Source organism: Oncorhynchus tshawytscha, linkage group LG26, assembly GCF_018296145.1.
Source record: "Oncorhynchus tshawytscha isolate Ot180627B linkage group LG26, Otsh_v2.0, whole genome shotgun sequence".
In the NCBI taxonomy this organism is placed as follows: domain Eukaryota; kingdom Metazoa; phylum Chordata; class Actinopteri; order Salmoniformes; family Salmonidae; genus Oncorhynchus; species Oncorhynchus tshawytscha.
In genome coordinates, this window is record NC_056454.1 from 18,646,477 (window position 1) to 18,664,425 (window position 17,949).

The 17,949-nt window shown below is 42.9% G+C and overlaps 1 protein-coding gene across 1 annotated transcript; it reads left to right on the forward strand.

Moving 5' to 3' along the window:
- Positions 1 to 311: 311 nt before the first annotated feature.
- LOC112225301 (insulin-like growth factor-binding protein 5) lies at positions 312 to 17,817 on the forward strand. Its single transcript, XM_024389116.2, has 4 exons — positions 312 to 1,012; positions 13,151 to 13,374; positions 13,556 to 13,675; positions 13,854 to 17,817. Exons 1-4 carry the CDS (start codon positions 679 to 681, stop codon positions 13,986 to 13,988), a joined length of 813 nt encoding a protein of 270 aa, XP_024244884.1. The 5' UTR covers positions 312 to 678; the 3' UTR covers positions 13,989 to 17,817.
- Positions 17,818 to 17,949: the final 132 nt, after the last annotated feature.

The following is a 17,949-nucleotide window of genomic DNA, read 5'->3' on the forward strand; positions in this document are numbered from 1 at the left end:
GAAAACATTGAGGGGTAAGAAAGAAGTGTGTGCTCGATTAGCAAAAGCACGTATTCAGTAACCGTGGATTCTAATTATGCTTCCAGATGAAGTGTTTAAAAATATATATGTTTTGATTAAGGTTGCATTTGTTTCTTGTGTTGCTCTTCGCACTTGGCATCACTTCAGCCTTCAGCGTGAAAGACTGATCCTATTGCTGTAAAAAAAGGTTGGCCACTTGCCAAGACCTGGAACAAGTGCGCCTCCCTTCCCTGCTGTTAGGCGTATTCATAGTTAGGGGTTTGGCTGATTTTAAAAAGGCAAGCCTGGCCTGAAGTTGATCAGTCTGCTCAAGAAACTTCTCTGGAGGGGAAAGTATTGGAATCGGTTTCAAAGGGGGAAAGGTCCAGGTTTTGTACAAAGAATTGCATTGCACCGAGAGAGGACATCAGTTCTGTCAATTAAGATAAACATTGCATCCCGAAGTGTAGTCTTTTCATGATATTTGACTTGTTCTGTGAATACTTTTTATTTGTAAATTCAAACAGTCTTTTTTTCAGTTTATTTAAACTGGAGTGCTGAAAACACTATACATTTGGATGCGGACAATTTTTTTGCTTTATAAATCGGATCATTTAACCCACGGGCATTGTCGGTCAATTCGTTCCACATTTGAGGTTTAACAATCGCGAGACGAATATGTTTCTCAGTTTTTGTCTACTGGTGACATTTGTCCTGGGGCTATCTGGGTGCTTGGGTTCATATGTGCCCTGCGAGCCGTGCGACCAGAAGGCACTCTCTATGTGCCCCCCAGTCCCCGTCGGTTGTCAACTCGTGAAGGAGCCGGGCTGCGGTTGCTGCCTAACCTGCGCCTTATCGGAAGGTCAGGCGTGTGGCGTTTACACCGGAACATGCACCCATGGCTTGCGCTGCTTGCCGCGAAATGGAGAAGAGAAGCCACTTCACGCGCTTCTCCATGGCAGGGGAGTGTGCACAAACGAGAAAGGATACAAACCCCTCCATCCACCCATAGGTAAGACGGCGCAATTAATGCGTGTGCTTAGGGGATCCAAGGGAGCTGTGTAAAATACAACATCATGATTATTGTCGCAGAGTTTAAATTCAGTTCCAGCTATACCGGCCCCAGTAAACTGCATCATAGACGTTTTGGTTCGTTTTTAGCAGCACTTTTCATTTGGTGCTTCCATGACCCCGCGCTAAAAACCTCGCAAACGAGCTTGCATGATGTTTCAGTTTTGTAAAGTAATGCTATTGTAAGCAATTCCATTAGCACACTGACGTTTTGGAATCCAAATTTGAAATAACTGCATAGCATGCATGAGTAGCTCCTATGAGCAAACGGTCCGATTTGTCAGAGATTGCGGCAGGCTTAATTGTGAATCTGGGTCGTTATTAAATTGCACACAAGTCGGATTCATCACATGCCACAATAACAGCACATGCAAATAATACATGTGCTATAGCATACAGATGTAGGATCTTACTTTGATCACCCTGTTGCAGGAGAACTGTCCTGCATTGCAGGAAATGTAAAGCTTGTAGTGTTTTTGAGGTTTAAAACGGCTTCTGAAGTTTGTAATTTCGTCTTTGAAATTTCAGAATTGATTTTCCCTTACGAAAAATGTATCAACCCCTACAAAAATGTCCATTCATTTGAATCCACATAATAATTCACATGTCCTGTTGCTGCAGGATTATTTACTTTGGGAAACCCTGAGTTAGAGAGCAGCACAGCCTTGACAGAGTTTGGGAATCCCTGCTCTAATTTGCAGTCGCTGTATGGAGTTTGTTATGAATACAATATGGTAGACTGACTTAAAGCATTCCTCTGCATGCTTATCTACAAGGCTGTGTCCCTCCCTTGTCGCAATGCCTGCCTGGACATCCATTCTTGTGCTCTCTTTCTCACGTGAGAACATATTGTATGTGGTAATACTAATTTCTGCTGTTCTTTTTTTCCTCTGGAAATGAGTTATATCCCTTTTCACTGTGTCAGAAACTTGCATTTCTCACAAACACAATTGCCACCCATGAAGAAAATATATATTTTCCAACATATAATATCCGGTTCTTCTTATTGTAGCCTAATTGACTGAAGAGGGCTTTGCTCTTGAGGCTACAGATCTTTTGAAAGCTGAATTTAGGTTTAGTCCCTGTGGGCGGTGTTGGGAGTCGGATTACTGCTCAAATATTACATCTGATGATGTGTGTGTGTGTATTTTTTGTGCGGGCCTGTGTGTGTGTGTGCGTAGTCTGCGCGCACTTCTAATTCTTAAATGTGTGTGTGCACACGGGCAAGAGAAGTTAGGTATAAATGAACCAAATGTCAACATTTAGAGGTCAGAGATAGGCACATGTTATGAGATGATTCAAGATTTAGGCTACATACAAGTTTTGGTGACATGCTAAATTTGATGAATGCTATTGGTTTATTCTTCGGTTGGCCAGGTGGAAAGACTCAGGCTATTTGGGCTTTGGATACACCCTGCATGTAACTCCCTCGGAGGACATACATCAAACAACATTAGAATGGAATTCAGCCCATTCAAGAGGTCACCATTGTCTGTAGTAATGGCAGCAAGGCTATACATAACATCCAACGAATACTTGCAGCTCTAACTGAAATAAACCCTAGTACTTTTGTATAGCTATAAGTGTCACTCTGATCTAGGAGATTGAATTCCAACATGCACTCTGTGTCAAGCCTGTGGGTGTGTGCGTGTGTGTGTGTGTGTGTGTGTGTGTGTGTGTGTGTGTGTGTGTGTGTGTGTGTGTGTGTGTGTGTGTGTGTGTGTGTGTGTGTGTGTGTGTGTGTGTGTGTGTGTGTGTGTGTGTGTGTGTGTGTGTGAACACTGACTTCTCCTTTGGCACTGGGTGGTAACCGGAGTGCGTCCGTTTTCCTGCCCCTGGTTAGGCAGTGTGGGTGCTCAAGCACAGCACAGTGATTCAGCAGAATGCCTCCGGCTGCTCTTCTCTGAAGGGCTGTCTGTCAAGGGCTACGATTGGAATTAGACACAAGCCTTTGGTTTCCTGCTGGGTAGGGTTTCAACCTGCTCTGACCAGCTGAGCAAGGCAGACAGAAAGAGGGCAGGTCAAGTGTCCAAAGACAGATCCTCAGGGGACCCAATAGCTTCTATCTCTCGGCTGCATTCATGCAATTCTACAGCATCCTAAGCAAGAAAAGTGGACCCACTTTACACAATCCACATATTACAAAGGCTATATATAGCACATGTAAGGTCTTCATACGTTGTAGTTTGTTTAAAGTGGGACTACCAGATCAGGATATGTTTCTTGAAGAGAGAGAATGACATTGAATCATCTATGTATTTCTCTCTAACAAATGTATTGACATGATATGGGTATAACATTGTAATAGAATGTTGCCAAACTACACACGACTCTGTTGTCTCTTTCTCATCTCTGCATAAGTCTGGTGTCACCCTCTTTTGTTGACTGTTGAGTTGTGTTCCAAGGAAATGGTGCTTAGCTCTGATGGCTGGGCATAGGAGGCTGGTTTGTGTTGCTGGCCTCTCAGTGCACTGTGCTAGCCCAGAAGAATAGGATCCTGGAACGCCTGCCAACAGATATGACTCCATGGCAGAAGGCCCCTTGCTCTCTGAGCTTGTGAAAGAGCCTTATGTTTGAACAGATTGCTCTTTGCCAAGAAACAAGAAGATGATTAAAGAGAGCGTACAAATCTAGAAAGCTTGACTTGCACATGAACAAGCACGTTGTGCTTTATAAGCACAGCATCAACACAAATGCAGCTTCTGCCAAAGCCCAAAAGAACAGAAAATGTTGAGTTTGGGGTTTGTGTTTGTGCTCCAAGATTTTTTTGTTGGCTTGGTGGTACATTTACACGTTTTAGTGCAATCACAAGCCAACGCGAAGAAGCCAGTTGTTGGTCACCTGTCCTTGTTAAGACAATTTACAATGACTATGGCACAAAACAAATGCTCGTACCCCAACTGTGGTGTTAGGGTTGGATTGAAATTCACACAACGGTTACCTGGAGGAAAATGGGGGAGGGTCATGGTTTTAACATTTCTGTCAATGGGAGGTTTTAGCTTTTTTTCAATCTACTCCAAGGGAGGGTCATGGATGAAATGTAATGGATGAAATGTAAATATTTCTCAGTGTTTTAGAAGTAGTCGTTTATTAGGCTATATATCGTTGTGTGTCCGAATTCCAGACCTCATTTCTGATTCTCCGCTGGGCGCGCAATATCAAGTGTGCCTATAGGATATTTAGTGTAGTCTCAATCAAATGATCCATAGCCTATAGGCTGTAAGCTACGAAGTGCATGCTTGGAGAAGCACATAGCAAAGTTATATGTCGAAGATAGCGGGACGGTGTAAATTAAACTAGGGTGCGTGACACACTGAATTGGATAGTCCAACCCTGAGCCCCAGCCTGCTCTGCTCTGGCTGATCAAATACATTTTTGTGTGCTACCTAACCAATGGCTGTGCTGTGTAGGCCTATTTGGCAGTTCAGGAGGAGAGTCAAAAGCTTCCTCAGATTATACTTTTTTTATTTATTAGGCCTACTCTAAAAAATGCACTATCTTGTACACAGACTAGCCTATAGACTATGTTCGGTTCAGTTTGAGAAGGAGAGCACGAAGGTGAGGAGGACCGGAGTGCAACTTTGATAGCTTGCTACTACTATAATAGATTTTATTAACAACAACATGTTTGTTGCCATGATGTATTTATCAGAGTTATTGACCTCACAATAAGCCAGATTCTAGAAAATACATATTGTGGTGCTGAAACTCAAAACATCAGCTGTGACACAATCAATCGGAAATGGACAGCTCATGGTACTGAAAGTAGGCATAATTCAGTTAAACGGTCTTCATTTTAATTAGACTACTAACAACAAGAGGGCTTTGTGTTGGAGCCTATTTCTTCCTATTTTAGAAAATGTTGCTATAGGCTGCTATATCCATAGATTTGTTGGTCAATTCCTCTGACCACCATGCACTCTTTAAATAGCCTACGTCCGTGTCAGTGAAGGACTGTCAAGTTAAAACCAAAAATTGAATTAAGGGGGTATGAGAGTGTATGCCATAGTTCCACCTTTAATTAAAGAAAATGGCAAAAAGCAAAGGCATACCCCTTGTTACCTTAAGATTCTGAAGAAAATAAAGAAGATTCAATTATATAACGTGATCTATAACAGCGCTTTGGTCCGTGATCCTTTATGCTAGAAACAAGCTGTAATATCTGTGGGAAAGAGGTGACTCTCATTGTTTTGTTGCTTTGACATTCAGAGGCTGAGCTACAACCTTTTATGGCTGAGGAGACAATAAATATAGTTTGCTTGGGAAGTAATCTAATTCTGTCACTATCAATTGATTAAGCTATTCACTTTCTGTATAATAGAAGATGTTTAAACCCAGACAGCTTTTAAGGAAACACTTGTTATCTCGTTGGGTTAAGCCCCGGGAAGAAGAGTAGCCAGCATTTGGTAGGCCTACTCTGTCTGGGGTGTAAAGCTAGGCCTACTCTGTCTGGGGTGTAACGCTAGGCCTACTCTGTCTGGGGTGTAAAGCTAGGTCTACTCTTGTCTGGGTTGTAATGGTAGGCCTAACTTTTGAAAGTACCATGCTCAGATTCCTTGCTCAGATTCTAAGATGTATTTATTTGCAAACAGGGACAGTTTCGTTGCAAACAAGACACACTGATGGGATTGGAGTAATATGATTAGATGGGCCTAGCTCTCTGTATTTTCTTAGCCTGTCGTTTCTGTAATTTGTGTGGTATTCTGCTAATATGTAAAATTATGTAGAATTGCATGAGATTTTGATAAAATGCTATTTTTTCTCAGACCTGCAAATAAGATCATAGATTCATGCATTGCTTTGTTATAAAGGAGATTTTTCCACCCCTACTCTTGTCCAGGGTAAACGGTAGACATGTTCTCTGCTATTTTAATTATTATTTTGGGTATAGGGGAGGGTTACCTGATTTTTTTGTTCAAACATTAAGGGAGGGTTTAGGTCAAATATATTTTGCTCAAGGGAGGGTAATCCATTTTCATTTCAGAGAAGTCCCATTTTCTCCATGTAAACTTTATTATAAATAAAATGTACTCCCTTAGCTTGACAACTTAATCCATGTGTCAAGTGATTTGTGGCTCTGTTGTTTAAAGGCTAGAACTAGGGGGACGATTCAATTTTCTTTATCCCTGGTCTTTTACAGATGAAATACAGCCCCAGCCATGTAAAGAAAATATTTCACGGTAGCAGGGTCAACTTCATGTATTTCCACACCAATTCTCCTCGTCTGAACTGATCAGACAGACCAGCAGAATGCCAGTGTGGGCTAGTTGACGTTGCACATCCCTACTGCCTTGTTATATTCCCTAATCGAGAAAACATCCTTTCATTTTGTATTTTACATCAGACAAGCCAGTCTCCTTCAATAGAGTCCACTGACAATACACATTTGTGTTAGGCATCTTGGTTGGCCTATCTACTATAAATGGTCTACTTGAACACTTACTGTAGTGTGGACATTGCACACAAATGGCTCTATCCGTTGTGGACAGTTCAGTTGACTCAGAGATGGCCCCGACTGTTTCATTGTTACATTGCTAAGGTCATAGGGAGAAGACCATTGCTGACAGGGATTTTACAACTCACTCACCATGAACCCCCTCCTCACAGAACTGGATGTTGTGGAATGCTAAATATAACCAACCTCATCAGATGTGAAACAGTTTATCAATGACATGCCGCCCTCGGCGTACAATATGTAGTCTTCTTTGGTGTAGGTTCTGGTTTTCTAGAATGCTGTGCCATCGCAAGTGTTAATCATGGGAAACCAATTGCTAATGTAAGGTCTCCAAAAGAACACTGCAAACATGCTCTACGGTCAAGCTATGGCATTGTTCCCATGCACAGTATTGAAGCTAGAGAACCTGCTTTTGGATTTGGCATGCTTGAATGAGTTCTTCCAATAAAGTTTTATAGCAATCAGTCTAGCATTTGTCACTTACACCTGGAAGGCTAGTGGGTAACAGCTGTGGAGAGAATCAGCTCACGCAGTAGTCTCCTCTATCAGAAACATGTGACTCCAAAGGTAGTGACATCCACATGCTGGCTTTAAAACCTGCGTGATCTGACCTAAACTGCGTAGGCACCAACGCTGCCACCATTTCCCGCTTCAACTCCAGGGTTGTGCTCAGTAGAGAACACCAAAAGATTTGCAACAAACAACGAAAATTTGTGTTTCGGACTTTTCTTTTCACTCTGTTTCAATACATTTTCTCCCTACTGGACACGACCCAGGACAGCATAAGGATGTTATTGGGCTCAAAATCAACTAATCACTTCCCACAGAAGAACCTAACTTGTTGAAAGTCACTGTAATGAGCTCAACAAAGAAGCCTGCCTCAAGTTTCTTTGCAGAACGGGAACAATGGAGGTCCTTATCTTTTGTCTGCAACTTTGGTGCCAGTTTCAGCTCCAAAATGTGTATCTTGTCATTTTCATCTTCGTCTCTGGCCTCGGTGTCTGAAGTTGAGCTTTGGACAGTGGACAGAGAACGTTCATGGCGAGCCAAAATAGTGGCCTCTGCCCCCAGGGATTATGTCACACCCAGCAATTGTGTGGTGGTGAAGGTTGACCCAGAAAAAGGCAGCGTCTGTCCATGTGGCTTGTCAAAAAAACAAAACTCAGATGTGTAATGAGACCTCAGACCAAAATTAGGCTTGCACAGGAGAGCAGCTGCATGTAGCATGGCGATAGTTTGCTTTCAACTGCTGTCGAACATTTATTTTACCTCAAAGGAGAAATGTCTTTGGTGCAGCAGTTGCGAGAGAGGGGGAGTGGGGTCAGTATACCTATGCCCTACTTGGAAGGGACTCTCATCCCTACTGAACAAGTGTTCCTTTCATTTTCAATCCCTGAATTGTTCCTGCGGCTATTTGCTGCTGCTATTTGCTGCTATTTTAAACTCTTTTTTTTTTTTGCACTATACATATTTGTTGCACATTGTACCTTAGAAAAAGTTATTTCCTGTAAGTTGCTGATTGAGTTTGAATTCAGTGCCAGAGGAGACTGCAATTGTACGGCCCAGATACAAGGTTCAAAACAGGAACCAACAATACATACTGCACAACAAACATACTGAACAAAGCAGTAGCATGGTCTCCTTGTCCAACCAAAGCTGTCGTTTAGCAGTACAAAAGGGTGTGTTAATAATGATACCACCTGAATATGATTACACTTTTTATAATGAGGTCCAGCATTTTTATTTAAAAGCAGAAAGAAAAGCACCCTGCTAAATTTCCCCTCTGAATCCTTTGTTTTGAAGATGTAATGAAGACATCTCCTATTAATGGTGGAATCATAATCTGCTTTGACTGGTAGTAGCCATCTAAAAGTGTCAATAAAGTGTATGGAAATAATGTAATTCTAGATACGATGTACATTACTATGATTTGACTATCCACCAGCACTCACAGTGCATTCGGAAAGTATTCAGACCCCTTGATTCTTTCCGCATTTTGTTACGTTACAGCCTTATTAAAACATCTTCACACAATACCCGATAATGACAAAGCAAAAACAGGTTTTTAGAAATGTTTGCAAATTTAAAAAAATATATATATAAAATAAGTATTCAGACCCTTTACTCAGTACTTGGTTGAAGCAGCATTGGCAGCGATTACTGCATCAAGTCTTCTTGGATATGATGCTACAAGTTCGGCACACCTGTATTTGGGGAGTTTCTCCCATTCTTCTCTGCAGATCCTCTCAAGCTCTGTCATGTTGGATGGGGAGCGTCACTGCACAGCTATTTTCAGGCCTCTCCAGAGATGTTCGATCGGGGTCAAGTCCGGGCTCTGGCTGGGCCATTCCAGGACTTTCAGAGACTTGTCCCGAAGCCACTCCTGTGTTGTCTTGACTGTGTGCTTAGGGTCTTTGGCCTGTTGGAAGGTAACTTTCACCCCAGTCTGAGTGCTCTGGGGCAGGTTTTCATCAAGGATCTCTCTGTACTTTGCTCCGTTTTCCTCGATCCTGAATAGTCTTCCAGTCCCAGCTGCTGAAAAACATACCCACAGCATGATGCTGCCTCCACCATGCTTCACTGTAGGGATGGTGCCAGGATTCCTCCAGACGTGATGCTTGGCATTCAGGCCAAAGAGTTCTATCTTGGTTTCATCAGACCAGAGAATCTAGTCTCTCATGGTCTAAAAGTCCTTTAGGTGCCTTTTGGTAAACTCCAAGCGGGCTGTCGTGTGCCTTTTACTGAGAAGAGGCTTGGTGGAGTGCTGCAGAGATGGTTGTCCTTCTGGAAGGTTCTCACATCTCCACAGAGGAACTCTGGAGCTCTGTCAGAGTGACCTTTGGGTTCTTGGTCACCTCCCTGATCAAGGCTTTTCTCCCCCGATAGCTCAGTCCTGTCTCGGAGCTCTACGGACAATTCCTTCGACCTCATGACTTGGTTTTTACTCTGACATGCACTGTCAACTGTGGGACCTTATATAGACAGGTGTGTGCCTTTCCAAATCATGTCCAATCAATTGAATTTATCACAGGTGGACTCCAGTTGAGTTGTAGAAACATCTCAAGGATGATCAATGGAAACAGGATGCACCTGATCTCAATATCAAGTCTCACAGCAAAGCGTCTAAAAACCTGTTTTCGCATTGTCATTATGGGGTATTGTGTGTAGATTGATGAGGATGAACATTTATTTGATCAATTTTAGGATAAGGCTGTAACGTAACAAAATGTGGAAAATGGGGAGGAGTCTGAATACTTTCTGAATGCACTGTATAGTAGCACTATCTCCACATACATTTTAGTTGAGGTTGTTACAGGACTACTGATAACAAATCAACATGTTCTTCTTACACTGCATTGCCCTCCAGCTGTGTTGTGCCCCAATGAGCAAGCATTTTGTAAGGCCAGTCGATGTGGAATTCAATGTGCTCCAATGACTGTACATTTTGTTTAGATCTCTAAAGGCTCTTGGTCTGGATCATGTATTCCTACCTGTAATATAATTACTCAAGTGCAATGTTACATTTATTTTATTTGTATTTTATTTACCCTTTATTTTACCAGCATCAGACCCATGGTTGGCCAGTATTATGGCTAAAAGATGACAGAGGACTTCCTGCTCCGTTATCACTATGCTATCGCATACCCCCTGACCCCCGGATTAGCAGCACCTTTACTCAACACCTAGGATCTTGTAAAGGTGTAATTTCAGAGGGTGTTCTGTGCTAGTTCATGGACTGTGAGCCAATGAGAATTTGAGCAGCTCATTGTTCTGGTGCATTTTCCACCCCAAGTTGCATGACTGTAAACTCAAAAAGACCAGCCGAGAGAGAGAAAAAGAACGAGTGGCTTATCGTTCACGCTTAGGCTTCCTGGCTGAAAGAAACTTCCCCCTTGGCACAGACGTCATATCAATGTTAATTCAACATCTATTCCACGTTGTTTCAATGTAATTTCATTGAAATGATGTGGAAACAATGTTGATTCAACCCGCGTGTGCCCAGTGGGTTGGGATATCCATGAAGCATAATTGCCCCGCACACATGTGCATTTTTAAACAGAGGTGTATCGGTTGCACCTCCTTTGCCTGTTCCGTTCCTCTTGTCTTAATGAAAACTTTAGTGAGAACAAGGGGAGAGATACCAATACCTTGTCAGCCTGGGCTTAATGGAGGGGGCTGCATGTGACCGTGCTGTCTTGGCTGGAGGCCAGCATCCTGGCAGTGTTTCAGTACTTAAACACAGGCCTACTAAGCCTCCTTTACAAGCTGGGGACCCTAAGCATGGAAAAACTGAGTTTTTGCCGCTGCAGTGAAGAGCCCACTTCAGAAAGTACAAATTTGGTGGTTTAGAAACAGAGAGGGCGAGAGAGAAAAAGAGAGCCGGAGAGAGAGAGACTCCATTGTCTGCAAACAGGCTACACTCTGGGTATTGTTGGCTAAAGATGGGTACATTCTGTCTCCATGTCTTTGAATTGCAGGGACAGCTTGTGAATTGGAAGCACAACAGCACTTCATTTACTCTGGGAAAGGAGCATGATGTACTAAAATAAACACTACATTTTGTTATAATAATAATATACATTTAAACGGTTGATGGATGTTCATTTTCGCCATCAAATATTAAGCAAACTTCTGCCATCCCATTATTTCAATAGAACATCCAATGTAACGTCCAATATTTCATCACAAGCTTATTACACACAAGTAACACCAAACTCTCATCCCTCACTTGAGCTAATGAGCCTGTTCACAAATCCTACTGCTAATGTAATTGGAGTGCATTGATGTCAGTGTGCTGACATTTCTCAATCTAATATTTCTCCACCCAAATCATATTAGGCTGAATGTGAATACATGTCATGGATCATGAGACATAGCAGTCTTTCTGGAAGATACTCAAATGTTTTGGATCTCACATGTAAAGTAGGTCATTGATGTAGTGTGTGTTGCATTTGTAAAATGGAAGGGGGATTACAATCTCCGGTTTGTTGTAACCCTGAAAATGGCTTGCAAAATCACAGAATCATTCATGAAGGCTTGAAACACACATGCAGCAGTGTCATCAGTGGTACTTTGAATAGTGATCAAATTAAGGATTCTTCCCCCAGCATCCAGGCATCGAGCACGTAGGAAAGCTCATTTGACATACTTATTTATAGCGTTTTATAGCCCTGGCGGTCTGAGCAGGGAGAGTCGAGGACGTATCCAAACACAGAGACGCCTGCCAAGTCATGAGTTGTGAGATTACTTTCAAAGCGAGGACGGCAGTTCAGAAGCCAGGGTCCCAATTCCGGTAATCACCCTCCTCCCTTCATCCCCCAACTCACCTCCTCCCAGACACCCCTGCTGTGTCCCGACTCTTCAGACATCAATTCTCTGGAATATACCGCTCAGTGGTCACACACCTCTATTTTTTTTCCCCAAGGTGGCCATGTACAAAGTCCAGACCACTAGCCTATACTTAATTAAGATAACATTAAAACGTGGTTATGTTTCAATTCTTTTTTTATGGTCCCACTCTTCAGCTGTCTGTCGATATATTGCGGTTGTCTCTCCCCAACAATACTATGCACATTCAACCACTACTCCGGTTGGGCCAGCCCTCCTCATTGCCACCGCTGCAATGACCTGTGGGTTTCTTTGCTAGATAAATATATCCCCGGTCATCTACTGGCACTGCGGCCGCCCACCAGTTGGGGCCTGGCAAAGTCCCATAACAGTGCCTTGTGTGCCTACGATAGACTAAGCAAAGACAGGAGAGGAGCACTCATCTCTTTGGCCTCAGAGAGCCTCATGCAGGCTAGGGCTCTTGGCTTATGGGGGCTGAGCCCAGAGGAGGGACTGGAGGAGAGGGGATAAGGGATCAGGACCCCAAATCGCTAGCCTGGTGGGAACTTCAAATGTACCTCTAGGACTGTAGTGCCCCCTGGGGAGTGGGATGGGGTAGGGTTGGGGGAGAGCACTGGTCTGTCTGCCTGGCTTCAGGCTATTTTACATTATTATGTTATGTTTCTTAATATGAAGTTATACTTTACATTCAGCCTACGATGTGTCCACCTCTGCCATAGGCTTCAGTTGCCATGGATCCTCAGTTACCATGACATCAACATCTGATCTGTGAGAGATGTGAAAGTCTGCAAGAATTGCCAGAGAAGTATTTTATTGCCAAAATGGCTTATGATCAACCAAATAAGCCATTGTTTCGCCCAAAATGCCACACACTTTGTTGTAGAGATGTCTTAGAGACAAGGTCAAGAATGTAGCCAGCATGATACAGAAGTGACTGAGATAAGCTTTTGTCATTTTTGGTCAGCATTCAGACACGTTTACTTTCTTTCCTTTGACCTCCATTAGTTGATTATGGCTGTTTGTTTGGTGGAGAAGGGGTGAGGTGGTGGAGGAGGTACAGTAGTTCATCAGCTGTTGATCCTTGATCCTGACCCCTCCTTTGTAAACAATGCAAAATCAACATTTCTGGGAACAAACTCTGGGAAAAGCATCTGGGAGTACATATCTTCCTTTGTGCAGGAAAAGCTTTTAGGTGGGGGTAATGTGACAAGTATGCACTGTTTTAGTTCATGTTAATGACACACCCATTGATACAAATATTTTTTCCACGTGTAGATCATGAGTCTCGGGAACACGAGGACACCCTGACAACCGAAATAATGGAGGACCAACTGCACCCTGCTAAAGTGCCGCTCCTCCCCAAGCAGGACGTCATCAACAGCAAGAAGATCCAGGCCATGCGCAAGGACAAGGACCGCAAGCGCGCGCAGGCCAAACTGCGCTCCATTGGGCCCATGGACTACTCCCCACTCCCCATTGACAAGCATGAGCCAGAGTTTGTAAGTATAAGAGTGGAGAGTAGGAAAGATGGGGTCTAACGCTAATATTGTGCTAATGCTGATGCTTGCTAGTGTGCATCTTCAACTCTGGTCCTAGGAGAGAGAACTGACTGTGCAAGAATTTGTTCCACCCATGGCGCTAACACTGGGAACTAATGTTAGTTGTATTGTTCCTCTACAGGGTCCTTGCAGGAGGAAGCTGGATGGGATCATCCAGGGAATGAAGGACACATCCCGTGTCATGGCCCTGTCCTTGTACCTCCCCAACTGTGACAGAAAGGGCTTCTTCAAACGCAAACAGGTGAGAACTATCCCTCCGTCATCATGCTTATTCATGGTTTAACATAGACCAGTTGTATACTGATGTGCCTCTTCAGATCCACATTGGCTCCAAAATAATGTTTGTTCTTACAATGTCTATCTCTCGCTCATTCTCTCTTTCCCTCCCTTGTGTTGCTGCACATTGATCGCTCCCACAGTGCAAACCCTCTCGCGGCAGGAAGCGGGGCATCTGCTGGTGCGTGGACAAGTACGGTGTGCAGCTGCCCGGTACAGACTACAGCGGGGGAGACATCCAATGCAAGGACCTAGAGAGCAGCAGCAACAACGAGTGAATAGGCTGCTCCAACCCCGTCCCGATCACCTGACCCAGGGCCCTGCCTCCTCCTTTCCCTCCTGCCTGTCTGCTCCGCCCTCCAGTCACTTTTTGAGATTTTCAAAACAAAAAAAAATATAAACATCAAATGAACGAAAGGACAGGCTTGAAAAAAGGACACCTGAAATCTCTTTTTTTTGTGTGACTGTGTGCTCATCTCTTAGTAGACGGAACCCAGGAGGTTTTAAGCCCTTGTTTGACCCTCGGGCCCCTCCCCCACTAAGAGCTGGGAACCACACTAATGATTCATGAAAATATATACTTGTGTTGATATATTTTTATAGAAGCTGGGGTGTAAGCACCAAACTTTGTATCATGTAAAGCTAACATAAAAGTGATGAAAAAACGAAAATAAGGCATGCTGATTATAAACGGGACTGTTTTGATCTTTCACATCTATTGCTATTGAGGTGTCAAGAGGAGATAGCTGGACCTTCTATTGGCAGAGGTATTTGTTTTTTTGTTTGGTTGCTTTCCAAAAAAGAAAAAAGAAGCATGTGATAGGGTCTTTCTGAGACAGTTGACTCTATTTGGGTATTTGGTTCTGTCACAGCACTTATGAATAGGGGAACCTGCTTGGATATGTGTAACTTCACTAAGTTTGTGTGGGCGTGCATGTATGTGTGTTTGAGTGTGTGTGTGTGAGAGAGAGAGAGAGAGAGAGAGGGAGTGAGCCTTTAACACAAGAATGTCATTTTTCTTTCTCTTTTCGTCTTGTCACAACAACAACATAACAAGCATTATTGCTGGTGCTTGAAGTAGTCTTGAGGATGGATTTCTCCCACTAGCCTATGAAACCTATGTATCTGGGAAAATGGAGAGTGTTTGACATAATAAGCAGCTCATTACAGACGAACCTATGTAAGTGACTCTTTGACTCTGTAGCTAGCCTGATATGCCAACTGTGCCTATTGTTAACAGACACTGCCATGCAGGGTAACACAGAACTTAATGGAGAACACTGCCCCTACTGGTGAAGGGAATACTGCCTCAAAGTGCCCATTCTCTCATCTGATCAGAGCTGTGCTCAGCAAGACTCCATTGGTCCCAACTACCTGGACTTAAAGAATATTGAATGTGGCTGAACAATCATGCAGTCCCCCCCAATAACTAACAGCAGTAATGCATTTTATTGCTAAAGTCTGGACAAAAATTGGGAGAACGAGGGGAAAAAAGCATGCTGGAGACTTGCATTCACCAGTGAGGCTAGATGTTTCCCCTTTGTGTCTCAGTTGCTCGAGGGTGTAGTCTTGTATGGTTTTGTTTGTGCTGTTTTCTTTGCCTTCAGTGAAGTAACAACCGCCCACTTTTGAGCCATGTTCCTTAACCAAGTGGTCCCCTAACAATGCTACGGTGTAACCTTGGTGTATTACTTTTACCTACAGATGAATGAATGTTCTTTTTTTTTAAACAAACAACTACAATGTACTGGTGCTTGGAAAAGGACGTGTGTATTTTAGCCTGTAAACAATTTGAATAGTTCCATGACATCATCCTTATTTGAATATGAGACAGTCAAAAAAAAAGCTATACCCCATCTATATCCTTCCCTCTTTGCTTGCATGCCGCACCCCAAAATTGTTCCCTCTTTCTCGACAACTTGTTTTTCAGCACCACACAACATTACTTGCATCGGAAAATGGTGAGCAGTTTTCCTTCCGCTGAAGGGAGGCAATCGTTGAACACTACCTACAGGGTCAGTTGAAAGAGTAGTTTATGTCCGTCTGTGTGCAAGTCGCAGTGCCTTCCTACATGCAAATCCACATTTGAATAGTGATGCAAATGCAACGTGGTAGCTGTCTAAGTTACAGAGACCCTGCACATGCTGAGAGGCCCCAGAGTAGTTGTTCTTGGTGTAGTCCAGACAAAGGGTAACTCTATAGGATGTGACATAGCCCTTGTAATCGTGTCACAGTCACATTATGAATCCGTTGCTAATCCCTCTCTGTGGGCAAGGCGGACCAGAATGAATACCCCTTCTGTCTCTTATTTTCAAACACACTGATAAGCTAGAACATTGCTTTCAAAGTTGACTGCCAATGTATTCGATTGCCAGAAAATATAAGCCAAGTGATATTACAATTCCGAGTTAGCACTAGCAAACTGCTGCTGCTTCTCTCTCCCAGTAGTCAAAGAAGAGATGTACAAGGCATTACTAGCCATCAGATCCTATTCCACAGCGTAAGTGATCATAGTTACTCTAGCCACGGAGTGGGAGGCAGAGGGAAAGGCCATCAGCAGACAACAAATTAAAGAGTTTTTACTCCAGCCTCAGTTGAGTCTGTGAACCAACCATTACGTAATATTATCCGTTTGGACATACAGATGTGATGGATAGGATACTCTTGATTTTTATGGCTCATAATGGCAACGAGATGCTGTAACACTAACAATGGGGTCAATACGTTCAGGCCTATAGCTTTATACCCTCATTTACTATGAGACAGAATTAGTGGGGAAAAAGTCACTATACCCTGCTACCCTTCACATCCTTCTTATATGGAGGTGAACTATACAGCCCCTGTGGCAAATCTCAAATCACTAGGTCCTCCTATACCCAATGCAGCTTGGCACCCTTCCCCACCTCCACCCCAGTCCACTTTGAAAGAAAGCAGCTTGCACTTACTGTATAGAAGTTAAAACAACTACAATATTAATACCGACAGACAATGTCCTGTAATAGTGTTGCTTGTGTATAAAAACAAACAAGCTAAACATTTACTGTGATTCAGAATCAGGCCTCTGCAAGGCCTTCTGGGTAATCGTTGACAGGGGCTTATGTGGCCCATGCCTGGGACCTCCATCACCAACGTCCAATAAGGAAAAGGAGATCATAACACACAGTACCATACATTAGCAACCACAAAACTGTCCCGCTTTGATCTAACTGTTCTCATGGACTCTAGCACACAGAGAGTGAGAGAGAAAGAATGACAGAGTGAGAGAGCGAAAGCAAGAGACAGAGCACCATGGACAGGGGTCATGTTCAGGGCCCTAGCCACACACCACCCCATCACGGAGGGGTCACCAATCGCATGACAGTAGATACAGTTAGGAACAGACACAAGGAGACCTGGGAATCTGAGGAACAGGAATGCAGCTAGCGACTGATGTTTAGATGTTGACTCCCTATCCAGCTTCAATGTTCACCTTCCATTTTAAGAGCAGTCCATCAGAAGCCTATTGAACTTGGCCATCCATAATGATGCAGTCTAACTGGGCATTTTCAAAATCAAGATTTGCCAAGGCTATCTTGGTTCAAAGAAAATGTGGATAAGGGCATTGAATAATTTGAGGTCTAATCAACAAATTGACACAATTCAAACAAGCTGCGAATTGTGCAAATTCTCAATACATTTTCTTTGTGGTATGGCGTTAGATTGAGGTGTTGGAGAGGTTGAGTTTTAAAGTGTCTTCAGATTCCTAGTCTTCAACCTGGTTATAGACTCATACAGTTCATACTACAATAGTAACTACAGCTTTTTTTTCTGAATGCATAACGTTTTTATGGATGAAACGAGACAAAATCAATTGGTTAACTTAATAACATGTGGTGTTAACTGGCTTGTGAAAAAAGACCCATTGGTGCCGGAGGATTGTTACAAGAAATGGTCAGCATTTGGAACTCTTCATGAAACAAATATCAAAAAAGACAAAAAATCTCAAATTATTAAAGTGAATATCACTGTGTAATATTTATTCAACATGTAATTTATGTACTCTTTTAACCTTTGTCTTTTTTGTTATGATAAAGCATTTATTTAAATAAAGTTATGTATTCATTTAAAGACTTAGTAGTGATGTGTTTTTTGTGATGTGCAGTGTGGCCTCAAGACCTCAAAACCTACTTCTAAAAATGGTTTATCTCAAAACTATTTTCATGCTATTCCAAGGCACTAACATATAGTCATATACCAAAA

Coding starts and splice junctions, on each gene's coding strand:
- LOC112225301 (XM_024389116.2), top strand. CDS start 679: ATGTTTCTCAGTTTTTGTCTACTGGTGACATTTGTCCTGGGGCTATCT. Junction 1,013..13,150: donor ACCCCTCCATCCACCCATAG/GTAAGACGGCGC, acceptor TTCCACGTGTAG/ATCATGAGTCTCGGGAACAC. Junction 13,375..13,555: donor ACAAGCATGAGCCAGAGTTT/GTAAGTATAAGA, acceptor GTTCCTCTACAG/GGTCCTTGCAGGAGGAAGCT.